General features: G+C 46.4%; 1 protein-coding gene across 2 annotated transcripts in view; it reads right to left on the bottom strand.

The window, feature by feature from the left end:
- SREK1 (splicing regulatory glutamic acid and lysine rich protein 1) overlaps positions 1–26,030 on the bottom strand; it is an 86,616-nt gene that overhangs the window by 51,890 nt on the left and 8,696 nt on the right. For both annotated transcript variants that reach the window (XM_040421356.1, XM_040421357.1), the window contains exon 2: positions 22,377–22,510. In XM_040421356.1, coding sequence (XP_040277290.1) covers positions 22,377–22,510 — 134 coding nt within the window. The remainder of the gene's footprint in view (positions 1–22,376; positions 22,511–26,030) is intronic.

Raw genomic sequence — 26,030 nt, 5'->3', positions numbered from 1 at the left:
AATATGACCGCAATTCATGCTTTTTAGTTAGACCCATGTTGAGGAGAAGGCCCAAAAAAATTTTAATTTCGGAAACTTGGACTGGTTTCCACCGGAAAGACTGGGCATAAGAGCTTCCCGGGTTGGCGGATATAAATTGTGTGGCATACCGATTTGTTTCTGCCACGACTAAGTCCAAGAGCTCCGCAGTCAAGAACAGCTCAAAAAATCCCAGGGCCGAACCGATTTGAGCCGTCTCAACCCGAACTCCAGACTGGGCGGTGAAAGGGGGAACTACAGGTGCGGCTGAAGTTGGTGACTGCCAATCAGGGTTTGCCAGCACCTCAGGGATTCTAGGGGCTCTACGGGCCTGTCTGCGCGGTGGCTGCGACGGGGTAACTAGTGCACGTGCCACCGTACCAGCTTCAACTGCCCTTCTGGTGCTCGCCACGTCACCATGTTGTACGGCAGTGCTGGTACTAGGTCCAGGAAGGGCTGCGCTGCTGGTGTATGCCTCACCACGTGATCCGGCAGCGACAGCCCCACTCTGCTGCTCTTGAAACGGATCCTGCGTAACCTGTGGTCTAGCGACACGGGGCCGGGTACGCCTGGTGCTGCCAGGGACCTCCACCTCCTCGTCCGAACTTTGGGTCAGAGAGCCACTGCTTTCCACAGGTTCATATTCTGACCCGCTAGATTCATCAGATGAGGGTTCCCACTCCTCATCCGACTGGGTCAGAATCCTGTAGGCCTCTTCAGAAGAATACCCCCTGTTTGACATTTGGACTACTAAATTTAGGGGTATTCCCTGAGACTACCCAAGAAAAAAAGCAAACCTGTCTTACAAAGGGGAGGCTAGCGAAGTACCGGAGGCTGCTGCGGTTGATAAAAAATATCAAAACTGATTTTTTTATCGCCGCAGTGCTTGTAAAGTGAATGTGCAGTGATCAAAAAACAAAATTTTTTTTGTCACTGCGGTGGGGCGGGCGTGGGTGAACGCACGTGTGGGCGACCGATCAGGCCTGATCGGGCAAACACTGCGTTTTGGGTGGAGGGCGAACTAAAGTGACACTAATACTATTATAGATCTGACCGTGATCAGTTTTGATCACTTACAGATACTATAAAAGTACAAATGCTGATTAGCGATACGCTAATCAGCGAATAAAAGTGACTGCGGTGCGGTGGGCTGGGCGCTAACTGACGCTAACTACCTAACCAAGGGGCCTAAACTATCCCTAAAACCTAACAGCCAATACTAGTGAAAAAAAAAAAGTGACAGTTTACACTGATCACTTTTTTTCCTTTCAATAGTGATTGACAGGGGCGATCAAAGGGGTGATCAAAGGGTTAATTGGGGTGCAGGGGGGTGATCTGGGGCTAAAGTGTGGTGTTGGTGCTACTCACTGTGAAGTCTGCTCCTGTGCTGGATCCAACCGACGAAAAGGACCAGCACAGGAGCAGAGAAGCCATATAACAGATCATATTTACTAATATGATCTGTTATCTGGCTTCTGATTCGATTTTTTGAAAATCGCCAGCCTGCCAGCCAATGATCGTTGCTGGCAGGCTGGTGACGAAATACTTCTTTAACTTTTGCCGGCCCGCGATGCGCATGCGCGGGCCGGCAATGCACGAAATCTCGCGTCTCGCGAGAGGACGCACCGGCGCGTCCACCCAGAACAACAGGACCGCCGCAAAGACGCAATCCTGCGTACGGCGGTCCTGAGGTGGTTAAAGCTAAGCTAGTTCTGACTTCAGTTGTACATGGGGGAAGTGATTGATTTCATTCCCTTTGTAAATGTGTATACAGAGATAGCTGTCAGTCACTGATAGCTGTACATGGGACAGTCATAAAAGTTCAGATTTTTTTTTTTTTTTTTTTAAGTTTTACAGAATCAACAAAACTATAAAATCAATCTGCTCAGCTCCTCTTGCTCTATAACATGCTGCGCACAGATTGCACTGCATTTCATGGTGACAGGTCCGCTTTAAAAGGGATTCTCAAGTCTTACATACTATGAAAGGGCATCAAAATCTGACTGGCATGGGTCATATACCTCGCAGATCAGCTTTCTGCAGTACCCAGAACCACACAGTCGATAGAGCTGGTTACTGCAGTGCTGCTCCCATTCACTACAATGGGATCAGTGCAGAGCAGTAAACAGCTCTGCCCAATATAGAATGAATGGAGCTGTGTAGATCCAGCGCTGGAGCTACTGCAGGGTGTAGGACCCCCACCAATCAAAAATTGATGGCCTATCCTGTGTCTAAGCCATCAATATAAAGGCCTACCTTAGAACTGTTCAGTATCTCGGACCCATGCTAAAGTCCTTTATGTGTTATTTTTTAGTTTTTTTTCCCCTAAACAAAGGCGCTCTGGTCCATCTGCTGAGTTCAAGGAAGCAGTTGGCACCTGAACCCGATAAGCGCCGGCACGGGAAGGAGAAAATCCACTGTGTAATAAGTGAAGGCTGGACGGGCCGAAAAGCGTCCATTATGGATGTATTTATGAAATAAATAGCATATGAATTGAAGACAACAAGCGCTTGCTGGGATCTCCTTTATTACACACTGGTCCATCTGCTGAACAGGAAGATCCTGAAAAGGAGCCGCAGCACTTAGGAGCAATTCAAACTGTGTCTGCAGTGTGCTTGGGCTTCTACCTCCCAAGGATGCCACAGTACAGTCAGTACAATGGCATATGCCGCCTATAGACTCCCATGTTCAAAAAGAGCAGCTGACTGAAATGATATCTTTGACGTAGGGAGCCAATGCTTCATTCTGGAGAAAAAGTACTTTTAGCCCCTTAGTGACCAGAAATATGCCTTTTTACTGACATAAACAAGGGCGGTTTAGGCTAGAACCGCTGGCTTTAAACAATGATTATATGTACACAAAATGGTGCATTAAAAACTGTAACTTGTCCTGCAAAAAATAAGCCCTCATACAGGTACATTGGATGAAAAAACAAATAGTTATAGCTCTTGGAAAACAGTTTAGTGCTCTCATTAAGAGAAACAAAATAAGAGTATTGCAGGTTTGATACCTTTTAATGGCTAACAAAACTAGAAGTAATGATGTTACATAGCGAGCTTTCGAGACATCACCAGTCCCTTCATCAGGCGTACTACAAGAATGTATGAAGAAACAGCAGTAAATATACAGAGACAGCTCTTGGAAAGCGATGATGAAAAAAAAAATGGCATGGTCGCCAAGTTAATCCATATGCAAATAAGCAGTGAACTGCTCCGAGTACTGGCCCAAGCCACTCTGTGCAATCTTGTTCCTCCTGCTTCCTCTGCCAGCCCCTCCCTCTGCTTTTTGATTGTTGGAGCCAGTCAAGATGAATATGCAGGAATCTAGCCCTGTCAAATCAAAAAAGGTGAGGAACGGGCTGCCAGAGGAAGCAGGAGGAGAAAGGGTGCACAGAGTGACTTGGGCCCACCCTTGCAGGGCTCCAGATGGCGACCAAAACGGTCGCCAATGTGCCTTAAAATTTGCAGATGGCGACAAGACTTTTTAGTCTTGTCTCCATTTGCGACTGGACCGCCGCGCTGCTGCGCAGCCTAGTATCAGTTAAAGAACATGGCACGTGCCATGTTCTCTTCACTAGCACAGTAGAGAAGGAGGGAGTAACTTCCTCCCCACTGTGACGCGGCCGCCACTGCCACCAATGGGGAGATAGCAGGGAGAAGGGGAGGAGCTGTGGCCACTGCGCCACCAATGAATGTAAAACATATTAATACAAGTATAGGCAGCGGTATCACAGACCCGGCCTCAATAACAGGGCATGCGATACACTGCAATTAACCCCTCAGGTGCCACATCTGAGGGGTTAATTGCCGCTGATCGCATGCCCTGTTATTGAGGCCGGGTGCCGGGTCTGTTATACCGCTGCTGACACTTGTATAAATGAGTTAAAGAGGACCTTTCATGGGTCCAAAGAATATTAACTAAGTAGCAGGTTACATAAGCGGCGCCCAAGGATCTAAGTGCACTTACTATTATTCCTGGGCGCCGCTCCATTCGCTCGCTGTGGCCCCCGGTATTTTCAACATTCAGAGCAAGGAGGAGGAGACGCCAGTGTCTCTCCTTCTCCCTGCGATTGGACAGCGCTGCTGTCAGGGAGAAGGAGACACACTGGCGTCTCCTCCTCCTTGCTCTGAATGTTGAAAATACCGTGGGCCACAGCGAGCGTACGGAGCGGCGCCCAGGAATAATAGTAAGTGCACTTAGATCCCTGGGCGCCGCTCTATGTAGCCTGCTACTTAGTTCATATTCTTTGGACCCATGAAAGGTCCTCTTTAATTACATTCATTGGTGGCGCAGTGCCCCCCCCCCCCCTTTAGTATTAGTATCCTTGGTGGTGCAGTGCGCCCTCCCAAAGCCCTCCCGCCCCCTTCCGATTATTAGTATCATTGGTGGTGCAGTGGCCACAGGCCCCCCCCCCCCTCATTGTTATATGGTGGCCACAGGGTCCCCTCCCCTCCATTGGTGGCAGTGGCAGATTACACTGCTGGGGCTCCGATCGGTTACCATGGCAGCCAGGACGCTACTGAAGCCCTGGCTGCCATGGTAATCTCCCTGTGCTGTGTGTACTATGCACAGGGCAGCAGGGACAGTGTGAAGTCCTAGTCACCCTAATACAGCTCTATCAGGGTGAATAGGACAAGGGATGAAAAGATCCAGGTTATAGACCCTAAGGGGGGGGAAATGGTTATTAAATAAAAAGTTCAAAAAACACCAAAATACTTAGTTTAAATCGCCCCCTTTCCCAATTTTACATATAACATTTACAAACAATAAAAAATAAACATATTACATAATCGCCACATCCGAAAAAGTGTGAGCTATTAAAATATAAAAAAATATTTCCGCGCTGGTGAAGGCCGTGACGTAAAAAAAATCTAAACCGAGCAAGTCGCCATTTTTAGTCACCTTGTCCCCTAAAAGATGTCACTGGATGTGAGAGGTATGTGGTGCTGTATTCTCCTATATGTAGTGCTGGCTCACTACTGTGACCTGCGTCTCATCTTCTCCGTCAAGTCCTTTTTTTTAATTATATGCATTTTAAATTTGGCGACTAAAAAAATTAATTTGGCTCCTACATTTTTTAGTTTAGGAGCCAATGGCTCCTGGTTATATTTTTTTTAGTCTGGAGCACTGCCTTGGCGCTCTTAACTGCTCATTTGCATATATGTTAAAAGTACTTTTTCTCCAGAATGAAGCAACGGATCACTAAGTGAAAGATATACATGGTGTTGTGCCAGGTTTAATAATTCTAACTAGCACTGTGGCGCTTACATTCTGACTTTCCCAAGTGATGGCATATCTTAGGCTACTTTCACACTTGCGTTTTGTGAAGATCAGTCATGTGTCTGCACAGACGGATTCGCACCGATAATGCAACCATCTGCATCCGTTCAGAACAGATCCGTTTGTATTATCTTTAGCATTGCCAAAACGGATCAGTCTTGAACACCATTGAAAGTCAATGGGGGACGGATCCGTTTTGCATTGTGTCAGGGAAAACTGATCCGTCCCCATTGACTTACATTGTGTGCCAGGACGGATCCGTTTGCCTCTGCATCGTCAGGTGGACACCAAAACGCTGTAAGCAGCGTTTTGGTGTCCGCCTCCAGAGCGGAATGGAGACGGAATGGAGGCAAACTGATGCTTTCTGAGCGGATCCTTTTCCATTCCGAATGCATTAGGGCAAAACTGATCAGTTTTGGACCGCTTGTGAGAGCCCTGAACGGATCTCACAAACGGAAACCAAAAAGCCAATGTGAAAGTAGCCTTAGCGATATGCCATCATATCTGGTCAAGGGACAACCCTTTAACTCTTATATGCTCCATAACAGGTATTAGGGCTACGTGGCCAAAATATGTAGATGCTTCAGGTACAACCATTACTAATAGGTCCTATTTAGCAAGCCATGCAGCGTCCATGAACATCTCTAGGATCGGCAGCTCAGCCATGAAGCAGTATGCCACACACTCACAGAACCAGCCAGCTGGGTCCGTACAGAAAGTCAGACCTTGGATCCACACTCACTATAAAGTACCAGACATCCCCTGGCACCAACTGGAAAAGTATTCCATCTGCCAATCTGGGTTTAGCAGAAAGATTACTGGCCAAATGTATAATGCCATCTGTATGGCTTCTAGGGGAAGGAGCCGTAGTCTCTGATAGTCCCAGATGGTATAGCCTGGGATGGACAAATGAGATTATCAAAACTATACAATTATCCGGAAAACTGTCTGCCTCAAACTTTGCGTGATAGGACCCGGACCTAAATCCCACCAAACACCTTTAGCGTAGGGTGCACAACCTCACTAATGCTCTTGTAGCTCTATAAGGGCTGCAACGAGTACTCGATTAAATCGAGTAATTCGACACAAAAAATACACGATGCAAATTTTTTGCATTGAGGATTCGTTTGTCACGTGACCACGAAGCGGAAGTGAAGCTCTTGCTATTACTCCCACTCCGTGGTCTCCCGCTGGCCCGCAATGCGCTCGGAATACTCGCCTTTCCAGCAGGGTGCCTCCGGTCATAGCACATCCATGGTCCCGCGCTGCACTGACCTCCTGTGTGACGTCAGGCCCAGAGCAGCGTGGAACAATGGAGTGTCGGCGGCACCCCTGCTAGAAATGTAAGTTGGTGACACTGAGGGGGTGGGAGCGCGACTAAGGCCGGGCGCGCCCAGAGTGCACAGCGTCATAGCAACCAATGACGCTGTGCACTCCGGGTGTCAGGAGGAGGGCAGGCTGGGCTTTCACGGACCGTGCGTCCGTGGTTTAATTCAAGTGTGGCCTAGCCTTGGGGGAGAGCCGATGGCACTGGGGGGGAACTGATGCACTTGGGCTGATCGCACAAAGGGGAAGGAAGGGTGTTGGAGACTAATGGCAGGGAATCTGATGAGTTTTTATAACTGAAAACAGACTATTAATTCATTTTTCTTATTACAGTACTCGATTAATCGTAAAAATAATCGGTAGAATACTTGATTGCTAAAATAATCGTTAGCTGCAGCCCTAAGCTCTATATACTCAAATCTCTGCCAACTCTTCTGAATATCGCAGGCTGTGGCTGCCTCAAAAAAGGAGATGCAATACCAAGCACAGCCACTATACGGCGCTATGCTTGGTAGGCTGCGAGAAGGCCACGGCACACAAAGGAGCGCCACATCCTCCTCAAAACAGTAGATCGGCGGGGGTTCCAGGTGTCGGACCCCCATCCATCAGATACTGATTGACCTATCCAGAGGACAGGTCATCAGTAAAAAAAAAAAAATTATAATCTTGGAAAACTCTTAAATACTGATGAGACATCACTGGATAGGTCATCAATATCAGATCAGTTGGAGTCTGACTTCCCGGCACCCATGCTGACCATCTGTTAGAAGGGGCAGCAGTGTGGCCTCTTCCTTGCCCTCTGATGTCACATCCGTTGGTGACATGGCCTTTGTGAAGCTCAGTCCCATTTAAGTGAATTGGTCTGAGCTGCAATACCAACTTGGTATGAAAAAGTCACAGCACTCACTTAAGCACCTGGTCCCCTTCCTGGATAAAGCCATATTTTACATATACACACACACACATCTATCTTTGCATTAAAAACAATATGTTGTTTGTATGAGGCAATAGTCGGATCTAACACTTCACTTCCTTCACAATGAGCGACACTAAAAATTAAACTTTATACAATAGACTTACCATAGAGGAAATGTCATACATTATATTTAACTATAAAGCCTTAAAGGGAGTCTTTCACCAAATATGACCATTACAGACCACTCAGATCAGGGTCTCCATTACTTTCCCCAGATTGCTATGGTACCTTTCATATTGCAGTCCGTCGCCGATTTGCTCCAAAAAACACTTTTATACCATATGGTAATTAGGTTTTGAAGGTGCCCAGGGGCGGCGTTCATGCGGCCGGTGCCCAGGCCCCTCTGCGCTTTGCTTACCAAACCCCTCCTCTCACAACTCTGGCCCGTCCTTGTTTAATCCGATTACCTCCTCCTCTCAGTCTGGAATCCCGTGCCTCCGCCGGCTGGATTGGGTTGCACAGGCTGGCGCATTGAAAGTCCCTGTTCCTCTGCCCATAATGGGCAATGCAGTGCGTATGTGCCGGGAATGTGTGGAGCGGCGAGGACGCGGGATTTCAGACAAAGAGGAGGTGGTAATCAGATTAAACAAGGACGGGCCAGAGTTGTGAGAGGAGGGGTTTGGCAATCAAAGCGCAGAGGGGCCTGGGCACTGGCCGCATGAACGCCGCCCCTGGGCACCTTCAGAACCTAATTACCATATGGTATAAAAGTGTTTTTTGGAGCAAATCGCCGATGGACTGCAATATGAAAGGTACCATAGCAATCTGGGGAAAGTAATGGAGACTCTGATCTGAGTGGTCTGTAATGGTCATATTTGGTGAAAGACTCCCTTTAAAGGGGTTGTCCAACCTCAGAAAATATTTTTACAAACTAAGGGCTCGAGCACACGAACGTATTTTCTTTCCGTGTCCGTTCTGTGTTTTTGCAGACCGTATGTCTGTTCTACAAAAAAATTAAAATAAATAGAACATGTCCTATTATCGTCCGCATAACGGACAAGGAGAGGACTGTTCTATTAGGGGCCAGCTGTTCCGTTCTGCAAAATACAGAATGCACACGGACGTCATCCGTATTTTTTGCGGATTCGTGTTTTGCGGGCCACAAAATACATACGGTCATGTGCATGAGCCCTAACCATGTAAAATAGCAAAAGGAGTAATACTCACTTACCATTCTCCTGACGCTCCTTGGTTACCTGCCTGTTTCTGTTCACCTGACTCCAGTGATATCATGTCAACACATATGTGACCGCTGCACACGGAGCTGACCTCAGTAGTGTTCACACGTCACTGCTACAGCTAGTGATTGGCTGCAGTGGTCATGTGATATCAAGCCATGTCATCGCTGAAGTCTGGTAAATGGAGACCAGCAGAGGAGCGGGGATGCTTCAGAGCAGCAGAAGAACTGCATTACAAATATTACCGTTGTGATAAATTCCCCCCCATACTGACTAATTCAATATGATGAAAGCTACATTATAGAGCAGTTACCAGAAATATTCCTATATCCCTGGATATAAGAGAAAGTGGGGATGTAACTAGTTTATCCCAAAATCCATGACAGACATGGCAATCATAATGACTTGTGTATATATATATATATATATATATATATATATATATATATAAATATATACACACACACACACATATACACATATACACACACACACACACATATACATACATAATAATAATAGGAAGACAGAAATTTCAATAAGAAAATCAACATTAACTATAGGAGATAACCACATGCACCAAAACAAACCTACTACAGGAAAGAATTTACTATTCACAGAGTAATCTAGCATTAATACATAATAGTTGTTCTAAGAACGAAAGGGAGGGACAACTTATACAATAAAAAAATAAATTATTAAAATGTAAAAAAAATGTATATATGTAAAATGTAAAACTAAGTAAATCATTTCCACACAAAATCAACAAATGATCGTGCGGTACAATAGCAGCAACTGGTAGAACAAGGCAGAATGAACAAAAAATAAATAAAAAATACCACTATCATGGAGAAGCAGGATTTATCAATACCAACCCTGATAATGATTTATGGCAACAACAAAAAAATTAATCAGACAAGACATCGCCTAGTTTACATAAAGGAGGAGAGGTAAAAGAAGCAAAGAAAATAAAAAGAGGCAGGAAAGGATAAAACAAAGAAAAAAAAAAAACACAAGAAAAAAAAAAAAATGAAAAAAAAAACAAAAACACAAGAGACAGGGCGTCCATCTTCGGTGGTCAGACTTCAAGGTCATCCTCACATGGTTTTCCCTTGACGGCTGGTTTAGTGGCATGGCATACAGTGCCTTACTCAGGCATGTGTAACAGATCTGCCTTGGCCAGGCTAGTCATCTAATAATGCACATATAATCACACAAAAGAGAAAAAAAACAAAAAAAAGAAAAGGAAAAAAAACAAACAAAACAAAAAAAAAAACATACAAAACCAAATAGTTAAAATCCGTCTGCTTTGAAACATGGACACAAAAGAAAATGAATGCTCTGAATGTTGCTCAGGTTATATAGATCCCTAAAACAATGCCCATTTACACTGGTGAAATATGTAGACATGGATGCATAGCTTCACTTACACATTAGATTGAGAAATATGATATAATGGCAAGCAGCGAGAGCTAATCATGACAGATAAATGCTATATGCTGCAATCATAAGTACCTAAAGGGGTATTCGCATCTCGGACAATGGGGGCATATCGCTAGGATATGCCCCATTGTCTGATAGGTGCAGGGCCCACCTCTGGGACCTACACCGAGAATAGAGCGGAGAAAGTGGTGGCTGGAGGACCCCGGGTTTCCCAGTGTCCGGCAACCAGCAAGCACTCCCCCCATAGTAGTGAATAGAAGCACACCGTGCCCATTCATTTCTATGGGGCAGACTATTTTCGGCGGTCCCCGTACAAATTAATGGAGGGGGGCTTGACTATGCGCAGTGTGCACAACTTTCGGGACTCCGTTCTTGGTGTAGGTGCTGGGACCCGCACCTATCAGATAATAGGGGCATATTCTAGTGATATGCCCCCATTGTCTGAGATGGAAAAAGCCCCTTTAAAGGGGTTGCGCCACTAATAACACTTATCAATTATACACAGGATTGGGGACAAGTGTTTGAGGGTCAGATAGCTGGGACCACAGGGATCATGAGAATTGGGGTCTGCAAGTGCCGCCGAACTTCCCCATGAGAATGGAGCAATGTGCACGCACCACTCTATTCATTTCTAGGGGACTGTACTCGACAGACCCATAGAAGTGACTGGAGCAGTGGACATCCTTATGGGGCCATTCGGTGGCACTTGCAGACCGGATCCCAGTGATCAAACACTTACCTCATTTCCGGGTGGACAGGGAAATAGTGTTATTGGTGGCACAACCCCTTTAATATAGTTAACAGCGGATATACTTATAAAAAGGAACACACGGGGAGACTGTAGGGGTATCCTGGGTCTCTGCACAGGCATCAAACATCCTACATTTGTGGCCATTACTGTCTAAGGAAGGAAGGTGTCCTGCACATACGTGGTAACATTGCCAAACTTTCCTTCTTTGTTCCACACTGAAGGGTGCCTCCTTGCTACTTTAGCAATGTAAAGGTAGGAAACTGAAAACAGGGGACTTACAGGACATGTAACGGGACTATGAAGATAAGGCTCTGTTCACACTACTGTTAGGGTCCATTCTGTGGGGTTCTCCTTGCTTATGATACCATTTCTTGTCGTAACTCAAGAAAGAACGAAAGTCATGATGATACGGTGACAAAAGTCTTAAAAAGCACCTGTCAGCAGGATCCGTCCTATTAAACCTGGTAGTGTTGTTCCTGCTAATTAAATTGATAAAAGGTCTTGGGACATTTAACTTGGCGTTTGAGAAAAAATACAATTTATTCTTTATGAAAATGAGGGTCTCAGTGCACCAAGGCACTAGAAAACAGAGGCACACTGACGGGATAGGCCCCGCCCATTGGTGCAATGAAGCCCTCATTTGCATAAAGAATAATTTTCTAGAGGACACCACAACAGACTTTCGCAAGGCATCTTAACCAGCAGGATCAACTCTGCTGACATTTGTCACCCCATAAGACTCATTTCTCCCCCCAAAGTGAGGGGAAAAATGTCACTGTGTCCCATGGGGAGAATACTAATGAGCAATTATGGAAGCGCGCATTAATACCAGAGGACCAGGAAGCGGTGAATGCAGCGCACCCCGGGGTCTGTACTCACTGCTTCCTGGTCCTCTGCCCTCGGCTGTGTTTTGGCTGCGCACAGCGTGAGGGTGCTCTGGTCACAGGCTGTGTGCGTCAGGTCACAGTAATGCCGACCAAATGAGGCTTGGGGCTGATCTGAGACATGGGGGGTCTTCCTCAGGTCTGAGGCTCTTATCCGAGATCTGATTGGTAGTCATTCACATTGGGGTCTGATCTGAGGTCTGATTGAGGGTATTAACATTGGGGGTCTGATTGGCAATCTGATGTCTAATTTTTTTCTTATTGTCCTCCCCTAAAACTTAGCTGCGTCTTACGAGCCAGTGCGTCTTATAGGGCGAAAAATACGGTAATTTGCCCAGTGTCTTTGATCACCAATACCATTAAAGGAAAAATAAAGATTAATTTCAGTAGTACAGAAGAGGATTTACAATCTTCAAAAGCACAATGAAAATGTGGCCCCTTTTGATTCCCCAAGTGTACTGACTTTAGGATTGTCAGTAGGACAGACAGACCTCCGGTGACAGATCCACAGCATGACAGTCGGGCTGCATGCAGACTCTACACTCCCCGTTCAGTACTTGGGCATCAAATGTAGACACAAAGCTCACTCTTCCTCCAATGCAGTTTAGTACATTACAGCAGCAGACATGATCTTCTAAATTTTCCCTACTACAACCTGTAGGACCCCACTTCTGTGTGGAGAAAAGTAACAGAAAAGCCCCGACTATCATTTGGCCTCTAAGCAGTTGAGGATAAGCCACTGACATTAGATACACTAGCAATAACCTTACTGCTCTTTACAGTATATGCCACACCAGAAAGGGAAAGTGACTGCAAAGTGTCTGTCAGCAGTTTCTGACCATGAAAAACTGCTCACAGCACAAGGTAAGGGCTGGGGAGTGCGGCACAAACATGGAGCTTTTCTCATCAAGAGTAATGTGACTTTCATTCTGCCTGATTCTGCTCCTGCAAGTGTCCAGGAGTGTGAGCTTCATTGTAAAGTGCTCGCTGAGCTCCCCTCTGAGTGACAGTTGTGGTGGTCTCCGGCTGGAGGCTGTGAAGCAGGTCAGTGCCGAAAGCAGTTCACAATGAAGCACCACCTCTAGGACATTTGCAGGAGCAGAACCTGGCAGAATGTGATGATGTAGATTAGGCACGTCACGCCCTCCTCCTCTCTTCCTGCTTCGCTCCATCTAGTCTCCGGCTTTGCTTGCTGCTTGGCGATGAGAGCTGTTCCCGAGCTCTAAAGCTTCCTAGTCCCGGACCCGATCCCCTCTCTGATGGGGTGGTGCTTCATCTGACTGCGGGGGCCTGTTATGGATGATACCTACCCGGCTGAGTTCAATACTGCTTGTGGTGTGATTGCGAATTCCTTGGTCCCACTTGCTGCCCACGTGGATTCCTCTGCTTGCTTCTCTCCTCTGCCCTCTGTGCTGCCTCTAGGGTGGCCGGATAGTCCAGTTTTCTGGCTCCCTGTCCTCCGTCCGGCGCAGGGCCTGGACGGACACCGGGATGTCAACCCTTTTCAGTAGCTCACGCTCAGACAGCAGCATTGCGCTTCTCTCACCCCCAGTCAGTCACTAGAGCTGCAGACATGGCTCCCTGTGGCTGACTGAGGGGGAGAGAAATACCCGGGCTGCCCCCAGCTCACCTTCCATTAAGAAAGTTCTTCCCTCTCCTCCCCGCTTTTTTCCTGGCCGGAGATAGGGGCGCAGCTTCACGGAGGCAGGGGCGTGCTTCACAAAGGTGGGCATGGCTGGTGAGGTCGGGCTTTCTGTGGTGAAGCCAGTGGCCACCCCAGTTGCCTCCCTGAAGCTTGTGTGTCCTGCCAAATCCTGTCAATATTCCTTGAGAGGACAGGTGAGATCTTCGTTTAGGATAGTTTTTTTTGTGCTCCTGTTGTTTATGAACTTACAACCAACTAACAGAATAACATATAAGTAGCCTATTTAATACGACTGCTGATTTGTTGTGGTTGTGGCTCCCCTGGCCCTGTTTGTTTTTCCCCGTGGACTTTTGCTCTCTTTCTGTCCTTTCTTTAATGGCTGCCTCTCCATGAGTTTTTGTCTTTTTCAGACCTTTTATAAGGAGATAGGCTTGACCTCTGTTTTTTTTTTTTTTGGACTGCTTCCTCCCATGCTGATTGTTTCCCCTGTTTATATTAGATTAATTGCTTAATATATAAATAGCTTACTTGGGGGGGGGGAAAGAGGGGGGGGGGGAAGGAAAGAAAGAAGAAGGAAAGAAAAAAAGGCCCTAAGCAAAATAGGCGCTCAGCAGTTTTCTGGGGTAAAATCAGCCCCGAGATCTCTGGAAGCGGTAAAAATAGACCAGTTTCTGAAGTCTCCAAAGATTACTATGAGAGGAGGACAAAAAGGGCTGCAGGATACTAGCTCTTAAGGAAATAATAATTCTGCAGATATGGCGGAGGAAGAAACAAAAGAATTCCCTCAACCTCAGGGGATAGAGAGGGTGGAGGAAGGAGAGTTATCCAATGCTGATTCTTCCCCAAAGAAATATTGCTGGTAGTTAAACAAAACGGGGAATTAATACAGGACATCTCAATCCAGCTAGGATCAATTCAGACTGATGCAATTCTGATAAGGGAGGACGTATCCAAGATTCGAGGCAGAGTTAATATTGTGGAGAACTCTACTGGGTGTTTTACAGAATGAATTAAAAATATCAAAAACTGAGATCTCTACCCTAAAGACGGATCTTAACACGCTTAGAAAAAAAGAAGTGGTGGACCTGGAGGACAGGTCAAGGAGATGCAATGTGAGAATATTGGGGCTACCCGAGCGTGCTGAGGATAAAAATCATACTCAATTCTTACAAACATTTTTTCCAGACTTTTCCAAAGAGATCCAAGAAAGGAGACGTTTCTTTACTGCGGTTAAAAAATGTCTACAAGAAAAGGATAGTATTCATTTGTTTATCCAGCTAAAATTCGGATCATCTTTAGGGATGGAACTCATTCTTGCTATGGACTGGCTTGATCGGAATAATATCTGATTAACTTGTATTTTTCCTTCTCTTGTTTGGCAGCAATGGTGGAGCTGGGTAGTAGTGAGAGGGGGAGGTAATGGTCATAGTTGAGAGATCTGTTGCAGAATGTGGCGGATCAAGTGGATTGGGGAGCTAGGGTTGGGTTGTGATGCGTCTTAGGCTACTTTCACACTAGCGCTCGTGAGCTCCGTTTGAAGGCTCTCACAAGCGGCCCCGAACGCAGCCGTCCAGCCCTAATGCATTCTCAGTGGACGCGGATCCGCTCAGAATGCATCAGTCTGGCAGCGTTCAGCCTCCGCTCAGCAAGCGGACACCTGAACGCTGCTTGCAGCGTTCGGGTGTCCGCCTGGCCGTGCGGAGGCAAGCGGATCCGTCCAGACTTACAATGTAAGTCAATGGGGACGGATCCGTTTGAAGATGACACTATATGGCTCAATCTTCAAGCGGATCCGTCCCCCATTGACTTTCAATGTAAAGTCTGGACGGATCCGCTCAGGCTACTTTCACACTTAGAAATTTTTCTAAGTTATAATGCAGACGGATCCGTTCTGAACGGATGCAAACGTCTGCATTATAGGAGCGGATCCGTCTGATGAAACATCAGACGGACCCGCTCCGAACGCTAGTGTGAAAGTAGCCTTATAGGATAGGGGGAAGGAGGAAGGGTTTGTTAAAAATCTCCATAGGTAGGGAGTCTTGACCTTTGACTTAATGTTAGTTAGAGTTCTTACTTGAAATGTTCGGGGTTTCGGTGGTTGTGGAGACATCTACCAGCGATTGTCTGGTGGAAACTCATCCGTCAGAGGAGACTTTCCGACTTCCCTGCGTATCGCCAGGGGATGGGTTGCGCAGACGTATCACTCCACCTTTACCAGTCATTCTAGAGGAGTGACAGTCTTTATTCATAGGGCTATTGATTTCGTCTGCGAGGCGTCCTCTGTTGATGAGCAGGGGAGATTTGTTCTCTTATATTGTAAACTTGAGGGAAAATTATGTACCGTATTTTCCGTCGTATAAGACGACTTTCTAACAATAGAAATTATTTTCAAAAGTCGGGGGTCGTCTTATACGCCGGGTATACTCAGATCGGATGGTATATTCTAACCCCCAGGCGTTCCCATGGTGACGGGGACGCTTGCCTGGGGGTTAGAATATACAGGGCCCTGCCGCTCACAGGAGTACATTTATAAACTGTAATCAGCGCTCATCTGTTTACTAGGGTACTTTACTCTCAGCTCCGGTAACAGTCAGTGCGGGCGGCGCTCACTCACTGGCCTCCCACTAGGCGGCGCAGGCACGTGACATCAGTGAGTGAGCGTCGCCCGCACTGCCTGTTACCGGAGCTGAGAGTAAGGTACCCTAGTAAATAGATGAGCGCTGATTAAAGTTACCGATTACAGTTTATAAATGTACTCCTGTGAGCGTCGGGGAGGGGGATCTGTGGATGGCACGGTTATAGGGGGGGGGGGGGGGGATCTGTGGATGGCACGGTTATGGGGAGGGGGATCTGTGGATGGCACTGTCATGGGGGGGGATCTGTGGATGACACATATAGCATAAGATGCTATATAGTGTCATACATAGATCCCCCCCATAGCAGTGTCAGTTCCCTGGACTGGAGAAGATCGTCTTGAAGACAGGGAGGGCTGGGTAGTCTTATACAGAGAGTATAGCCCAAACCCTATATTTTAAATGGAAAAGTTGGGGGTCGTCTTATACGCCCAGTCATACGACGGAAAATACGGTATTCTAGCTTTTGTTTATATTCCACCTCCGTTCTCCCTTTATGTTGCTTGCTCCTTGCTAACTTTTATGGATCAATGGCCTGAATGTCCTTCATTAGTTATTGGGGATTTTAATTGTGTCATCAATCCCACTATAGATAGGGTTTCCATGGGGGGAAGGGGGGGGAGCGGCTATACCTCTGTCCAAGGGTCTACCTTGGCACACTTTTAGGAAGCTGGTTTTGAGGATGTTTGGGGACGTTTAGGGCATGGGAGAAGAGCATACTCATGCATAAGTAAATCTGGCAAATCTATGGTTAGGATAGATCTTGCCCTAATGAATATAAAATCTATGAGTTATATAAAACGGATGAAATATGAGACAAGATGTGCCTTTGTCCCTTGAGCTTTGTATGGGTTATAATAGGAATATAGGGAGACCCCCATTTAGATGAAATCCCTATTGGATGTCGGTAATGGAGAATCATGAAATAATACAACAGGAGATGGAGTGGTTTTGGGATATTCATTATAACTCAGCTAAAATTCAGCTAGTGTGGGATGCCTTTAAGGCCTTTATGGAGGGGAATATTCATTAGCAATATTGCTAATTTAAGGAAAGGGTATGGCATCAATGAGAAAAAGTTAAAAGAACTAGCGGTATCAGCTACACACTCTTTTTATAGTAATAAGACAGAAGAAAATAGGAAAGCTATGCAAGAGGCTAGTCAAGCCTATTCTGACTTTGTTGGAGAAGGCTCAACAGAGGCTATTCTTTAACGGTCAAAAATAGGGGTTCGGCAAATCTGTTGTGCAGAGTGATTTCCAATCAAGAGCAGAAAAAGCAAATAGACAATATTCGCCTAACTAGTGGTAAAATAGTTAATGGACAGGATCTTATAGAGAGTACCTTCTTGGACCACTTTTCAGATCTATATAAAGCAGTTGGGTCTGCATTCATGATGCGGAATGCACACGGCCAGTGCCCCGTGTATTGCAGAACCGCCGCATGCGGCCCGAAATACGGCCACGGGAGCACAACGGCGGTGTGCAAGAGGCCTTAAGGGTAGATGGACATCATAGAGTGGACTTTGTGCTTATGACCCTTTTGTGGGGCAGAGGCGACAGCCACTTGCAAGCACAGCAGTCACTGGTGTCCATGCATGTATGACAAGTACGGCCATTTATTTAAACTTATGCACCTAATACTACATTTGTCCAACAGTTGACCCTGGAGGGTAAATGAGCATCCAACTTGCCTTGGTAAATATAGCTGTCTGAAAGGGCTCTCTAAATCTAACGATATTGATGAGACAAGGAAAGAGACTCCTAAGAAGTGGCAGCGAGACATGTAAAGGAAAATGTGAAATAACAGGTGCGTCATTTGAGTTAAGGGAATGTATGAGGCAAGCTTACAAGCTGAGCTTGCTCCATACATAGCGGGTGCCAGGTGTATAATATGACACCCAGCCGCAATGACTGGGATCACATCGATCCCGGTCATTTAACCCCTGAGCAGTTAGACAGAGGAAGGGGGCTCCTCTGCCAACCATCTGAGGCCAAATCATGGAGCTCCAATGGCTTTGACAGTCTAGGGCCTTGTGAAGGCTTCCAGGTCTGTCACAGGAAACTGCCTGCAAAGCCGTGCCAGCAGGCAGCTGGTAAAAAACCCACAGACTGCAAAAGTATTCTATTACAGTCTATGGTACAAGAACATCGCATGTTCAAGTCCCCTAAGGGGACTACAAATTACAAAAATGTTTTTAAAAGTTTTTAAAAAAGACCACAAAAATATTAAACATTCAAATCGCCGCTTTTTTCCAGTTTTACATATAAAAAATAAACATAACAGGCATTGCCACTTCTGAAAATGTCCAAACTATTAAAATATATATATTTTTTTTTTTACATTTTCCAGTACAAGAATTGGTAAATTAAAATGGTGCCAGTAAAAATAAAATTTGCTTGCAAAAAATAAGCCCTCATGTGCTATATGAACAGAAAATTTAAGAAGTTGTGGTTCTTGGAAGGTGGGGAGAAAAAAAACAAATGCAAAAACAAAAATTGGCCGCGTCTTTAAGGGGCTAAACGTCTGCACCGCAGGTCAGTTTACGCAGTGTTTGAACGAGATCTGTAAATCCCATCCACATGACTAGTACTGTAATCCGTATGTAAAATAAACAGCATTTCCGGTACGTGTGGACAAACACTTAAAGGGATTGTCTGGGTTAGGCTAGTTTTACACTAGCGGCAAGGGACTCCAGCAGGCTGTTCCAGCGGATGAACAGCCTGTTGGATCGGTCTTGCTGTTAGTGCACGCGTGCCCCCGGACTACCACTACGGCCCCATTGACTATAATGGGGGAGGGGCGGAGTTCCGACAGCGGCACACGCAGAGAGGCTGCCGGAATAAAAGTACTATATGTCCGTGCCGCTAGTGTGAAAGTACCCTTACAGTCATCAATATCAGATGGAGGAGGAAGGGGGTGAGAACCAGCGCCACCACCGATCAGCTGTTTCAGGCAGCCATGGCGCCAGAAACTATACAATGTACACAGCTGGAAGCATACAGCTCCATACACCATGTAGTGGCAATACTGGGGTAGTGCAAGTCAGCTCCCATTCCAGACACCATCAATCTTGAGGATAAGTCATCAATATATGACAACCCCTTTAATATGAATGAGGATATTCCCCATCTGAAGTACAATGACCAGAAGCCAGAAAGCATCTACCTGTAATCCTACCATCACAGGGCTCCAGATGGCGACCAAAATGGTCGCCAATGCGACTTAGAATTTACAAATGATGACAAGACTTTTTAGTCTTGTCGCCATTTGCGACTAGACCCGCCGCCGCAGCTCTGCTCAATACAGCGGCAGGCACAGGAGCTGATAGTTCTCAGCAGCGCAGGAGGAGTCTCTCCCTCCCCCCTGTGCTGCTGCTGCCGCCGCCTCCACCAATAAGAAGAGACGGGAGGAGGGGAGGGGCTGTGGCCACTGCGCCACCAATGAAGATAACTGACCTGTAATACAATACAGGAGGCGGGTGCCGGAATCAAATAGCCGACACCCGACCTCTATGACAGGGAGCTGCGATCAGCTGCAGTTGAGTTAACTCTTCAGGTGTGGTACCTGAGGGGTTAATTGTAGCTGATCGCAGCCCCCTGTCACAAAGGTCGGGTGCCGGCTATTTGATACCGGCACCCGCCTCCTGTATTTGTATAAGAAACGTTGGTGGCACAGTGCGCCCCCCCCCAGTATAAGAAACGTTGGTGGCACAGTGCGCCCCCCCCCCCCAGTATAAGAAACGTTGGTGGCACGGTGCCCCCCCCCCCCCCCCCCCCCAGTATAAGAAACGTTGGTGGCACAGTGCGCCCCCCCCCCCCCCAGTATAAGAAACGTTGGTGGCACAGTGCGCCCCCCCCCCCCAGTATAAGAAACGTTGGTGGCACAGTGCGGCCCCCCCCCCCCCAGTATAAGAAACGTTGGTGGCACAGTGCGCCCCCCCCCCAGTATAAGAAACGTTGGTGGCACAGTGCGCCCCCCCCCCCTTCCCCAGTATAAGAAACGTTGGTGGCACAGTGCGCCCCCCCCCCTTCCCCAGTATAAGAAACGTTGGTGGCACAGTGCGCCCCCCCCCCTTCCCCAGTATAAGAAACGTTGGTGGCACAGTGCGCCCCCCCCCCCTCCCCAGTATAAGAAACGTTGGTGGCACAGTGCGCCCCCCCCCTTCCCCAGTATAAGAAACGTTGGTGGCACAGTGCGCCCCCCCCCCCCCTTCCCCAGTATAAGAAATGTTGGTGGCACAGTGCGCCCCCCCCTTCCCCAGTATAAGAAACGTTGGTGGCACAGTGCGCCCACGCCCCCCCCCCCAGTATAATAAACATTGGTGGCTCAGTGGGCAGTGCCAATGAGGGTTAAAAATAATAAAAGAAAATTTACTCACCTCCTCTAGTTGATCCGTAGCTGCCGGTCACCTGTACTTCTTTCTTCAGGACCTGTGGTGACGTCACTGAGCTCATCACATGGCCCATTACCATGGTGATGGATCATGTGATGAGCACAGTGATGTCACCACAGGTCCTGAAGAAAGAAGTAAGTACAAGAGACCGGCAGCTACGCGATCAACTGGAGGAGGTGAGTAAATTATTTTTTTATTTTTTAACCCTTATTGGCACTTCCCACTGCGCCACCAATGTTTATTATATTGGGGGGGGGGGGGCACACTGCGCCACCAATGTTTATTATATTGGGGTGATGGGGGGGCACACTGCGCCACCAATGTTTATTATATTGGGGTGATGGGGGGGCGCACTGCGCCACCAATGTTTATTATATTGGGGTGATGGGGGGGCGCACTGCGCCACCAATGTTTATTATACTGGCGTGTTGGGGGGCGCACTGCGCCAACAATGTTTATTATACTGGAGTGTTGGGGGGCACACTGCGCCACCAATGTTTATTATATTGACCTTCTACTTAGCAGTCTGTATTCAGAATGCTATTATTTCCCCTTATAACCATGTTATAAGGGAAAATAATAATCATCGGGTCTCCATCCCAATCATCTCCTAGCAACCGTGCGTGAAAATCGCACCGCATCCGCACTTGCTTGCGATTTTCACGCAGCCCCATTAACTTCTATGGGGCCTGCGTTGCGTGAAAAACGCAGAATATAGAGCATGCTGCGATTCTCACGCAACGCACAAGTGATGTGTGAAAATCACCGCTCATGTGCACAGCCCCATAGAAGTGAATGGGTCCGGATTTAGTGCGGGTGCATTCCGGTATTCTGAATGCCGGATCCGGCACTAATACATTCCTATGGGGAAAAATGCTGGATCCGGCATTCAGGCAAGTCTTCAGTTTTTTTCGCCGGAGATAAAAGCGTAGCATGCTGTGGTTTTATCTTTTGCCTGATCAGTCAAAATGACTGAACTGAAGACATCCTGATGCATCCTGAACGGATTACTCTCCATTCAGAATGCATGGGGATATGCCTGATCAGTTCTTTACCGGTATAGAGCCCCTGTGACGGAACTCTATGCCGGAAAAGAAAAACGCTAGTGTGAAAGTACCCTAAAATATTAAGTTCAAATCCCCCCTTTCCCAATTTTACATATAAAATATATAAACACTAAATAAACATATTACATAGCGCTGCGTCCGAAAAGTCCAAACTATTAAATTATTAAAAAGTATCTCCTATGCGGTGAGCATTCGCCATTTTTTAGTCACCTTGTCACCCCAAAAAATAGCATAGGACTGTTCTATTATGGGCCGAACGTTTCATAAAATGCTAAATGCACGCGGCTTTTTTTATTTTATTTTTTTTGCGCGGTATTGAGTATCGCAATATATTTTTATGGTGACGAAAGCGAATCAAAATTTTGGTTTCAAAACAACCCTACGCCGATCTGATCAGCGTAGCGTTGTCACGATAGCAAAATTCAGTTTCGATTTGGCGACTAAAAATTTGATTTGGCGACTAAATTTTTCAGTTCAGGAGCCAATGGCTACTAGGTATTTTTTTTAGTCTGGAGCACTGCATCATATAACAGTTAGACTTTTACAGTATTTCTTAGTTACATGGGGCATACAGAAGACCCCAGCGGGTATGGATATATGACCAGAGTAATCGCAGCATGCAGCGACTGCACAACATATGATGTATTTCAACTCAGCATTTCATTCAAGCACAACATGCCCTGTCCATGTAAATCTAAGGTTCATTCATCATGACATATATGAAATATTATGTAAGGACATTCTGCGTAGTGAGAGATCACATCAGCGTCCATACTCACCCTCTGCACATGGTACGACTATGAGGGCTCGGTCTATAAAGACCGTGTTGGTGAGATGCTGGGCCACACCGACACTGGAAGAGTCACGATACTTAATATAGCACACTTTAGAGGAAAAAGCAAGAGGGGCATTGCTGGAAGACAAAAGGAAGAACAATTAATCCGATCCATACTGCTCATGTAAGAAAAACTAGATATCTGCAGTAATGTCTTTAAGCTTACAAATCACCTTTGGACTCTAAGGCTACTTTCACACTCGCGTTTTGGGCGGATCCGTCATGGATCTGCAAAAACGGATCAGTTACAATAATTGAACTGCAGGCATCCGTCATGAACGGATCAGTTTGTATTATCTGTAACATAGCCATCCGTCATGAACTCCATGGAAAGTCAATGGGAGACGAATCAGTTTTCTATTGTGCCAGATTGTGTCAGAGAAAACGTTTGGCTCAGTTTCGTCAAGTGGACAGCAAAACGCTGCAAGCAGAGTTTTGGCGTCCGCCTCCAAAGCGGAACGGAGTCAAACTGATGCATTTTGAGTGGATCCTTTTCCATTCAGAATGCACTAGGGAAACACAAATCTGTTTTGGACCGCTTGTGAGAGCTCATGATGGAAAGCCAAAACGCGAGTGTGAAAGTCTAACAGTGACATTTCTTTGTCAAATCAAAAATGAACATTATATGTAAAATACAAAAAAACATATGCAGAAGACAGCAGCATTTACCCCAGCCTGTGGTCTGAGTGAAAGCTGCAAAGGAAGGGTGTGCGTGAAGGTGCCAGAGCTGTGCACATCATATCACCTGCCGTGTCTAAGGCCCCTTTCAGCCGAGCAAGTTCCACGCATCGGACTTGCAGCATGAGTATAGTTACAGTTCTGGCATGTATTGTATAACACGGACATAATGCTGCCAGTTTTATCCAATACATTCCAGAACTGTAAGGGTTACATAGCATCATAAATAAATATAATGCTATGTGATCCCGTCAGTGCTGGGAGGTCAGGACGGGAGCTGCTGCATACTCACGCTACGAGTCCGATGCGTGGAACTCGCTCGTCTGAAAGGGGCCTAAGGCCTCTTGCATACGAACGCTGTGCATCCGTTCTGTGCATTGGGGACCGCAACTTGAATGGGTCCGTGATCTGTCCGCACAGCAAAAAAAATAGAACAAGTTCTTTGAACTGGGGGGCATCTGTGGGGGGCACCGTTATGGGGGGCATCTGTGGGTGGCACCGTTATGAGGGGCATCTGTGGGTGGCACCGTTATGAGGGGCATCTGTGGGTGGCACATATATAGCATCTTATCTTATGTGTCATCCACAGATTCCCCCCCCCCATAACAGTGCCCCTGTGTAGTGAATGGGGGCCGGCATCTGTTTCTGTAATGGCAGCGGGGCCCAGTGCCTGCTTCTTTCATAAAGTGGGCAGAGTAGGCGCGTGACGTAGTGAGCTACGCTACGAGCGCCCACCCGGCCTCCTGACTGCCAAGAAGTTAGTAGTAAGTAGTACAGCGCTAGACTTAAGATGATTGGAATACTTTAACAATATCCACAAGTTAGATATGATTACCATATACTACAGTGAGCGGGGCCCGGTGTAGTAGAATACAGTGACTGCGCTGGGCCCCACTGCCATTACAGAAAGATGCCGGCCCCCAGCCGCTCCCCCTCCTCCCCTCAGCCTATTCACCGGACGGTCGCAGCATTCGCCCCATAAGACGCACTGCTTTTTTCCCCCACTTTTGCGAAAAATACGGTACTTCTCTACTGTAAGAATAAAGGCCAATGCATGCAGTGCGTCACGTTACCGCAAAACGAACTCGTTAAGTGACCATGAAGAAGCATGCTTTTCATATGCTTCACTATATGGCACGCAACGCACAGTTAAGGAGCGGCAATACTTATACTTTCCATTGTGTTGTGTTCCGCTGTTACAGGGAACGCAACGCCCATGGTTAACCTAGCCTCTCACTGATAACTGATTAAGTAAATATGTTTTTTGCAGGACTAGAGACACTTGTATAACTGAAGGGAATGGATAGTCAATAGTTCAAGACTGAAGCTGTAAACCATTTGAAAAACTGCTGTCATTCAGCTAAGGGTACATTCACACGACCGTATGTGTTTTGCGGTCCGCAAAACACGGATACCGGCCGTGTGAATGTAGCCGGCCCCATGATAGAAATGCCTATTCTTGTCCGATTGATCAGATTGCTATGTCACCAATTCTAAAGGGGCTCCACAGAACCATCCTGTCCATAGGTTGCATCTAGAACTGCAACTCAATCTATTCACTTCAAACCTAGCTGTAGCAATACAACCTTCCTATTAACTAGAACCCGGAAATGTCATTTAAAGGGGATGTCTAAGTTCAGCAAGTGGCGTTTATTATGTAGAGACAGTTAATACAAGCCACTTACTAATGTATTGCGATTGTCCATATTGCTTTCTTTGCTGGTTGGATTCATTTTTCCATCACATTATACACTGTTCATTTCCATGGTTACAACCACCCTGCAATCCATCAGTGGTGGTCGTGCTTGCACATTATAGGATACAGCGCTGGTCTCTGTGGTGGCCGCGGCCATGGGAGCGCATGTAAGCTAGTGCTTTTTCCTATAGTGTGCAAGTACAACCACCACTGATGGATTGCAGGGTGGTCGTAACCATGGAAACGGGCAGTGTATAATGTGATGGAAAAATAAGTATACAATACATTAGTAAGTGCCTTGTATTAACTTCCGTTACATAAATAATATTTGCTTCAGTGAGACAACCCCTTTATTGATTAAAAAGCGGTGTCTATCTCTCCCTATAACGTGCCCTTCAGTGGATTTTTTTTAAAATCTGGCTACGGCCTCTTTCAGGTGAGCGTATTTGCATTTTGCAATGCGTATATAGTCCGGATTTAATGTAACGGAATCAGCTGCTAATGTTAATGAATCGAGCTATTCATAAAGGCGATTCATTTCCGTCAGTATTTGAAATCCGCAGCATGTCCGAGTTTTTTGTGGATTTGTTTTCAAATACACACATTACAGTCTGTGCAGTGCATAAATAATGAAGAAAGGAAGAAATACGCACGTAAATCCTGATGGTATATCATCAGGATCCTGAGCCAGAATACCGATGGATTTCAATACGCTCGCCTGAAAGCGGCCTAAGGACTCATGCACAGAAACACATTTTATTTTGCTTACGTTCCGTTTTTTTGCGGACCGTATGCGGAACCCATCACTTCAATAGGTCTGCAAAAACGGAAGGTACTCCGTGTGCATTCCGTTTATGTATTTCTGTTCTGCAAAAAAGTATTGCATGTCATATTATTGTTCGCAAATCACGGTCCGAGGCCTCATTCAAGTGATTGGGTCCGCAAAAAATACGGAACACGTCCGTATGTCATCCGTATTTTGCGGATCAATACTGTAGAAATGTTATGCCCAGCACATATTGCTCATGTGTTTGGTGATTAATAAGTTACTGTTTCCGATCCGCAAAAAAATTGACCACATACGGAAACCATACAGATATGTTTTGTGGAATAACGAAACGGAAGAGGACTTAAATCAGAGAAAGAAAAAACCTCCGATACGGGACAACGCATCCGTAAAAAACGGACTGCAAAACAACAACGGTCGTGTGCATGAGCCCTAAG

Source organism: Bufo bufo, chromosome 2, assembly GCF_905171765.1.
Source record: "Bufo bufo chromosome 2, aBufBuf1.1, whole genome shotgun sequence".
Lineage (NCBI taxonomy): Eukaryota > Metazoa > Chordata > Amphibia > Anura > Bufonidae > Bufo > Bufo bufo.
The sequence above is the reverse complement of the archived record's forward strand: the minus strand, read 5'-3'. Positions and strand labels throughout refer to the sequence as shown.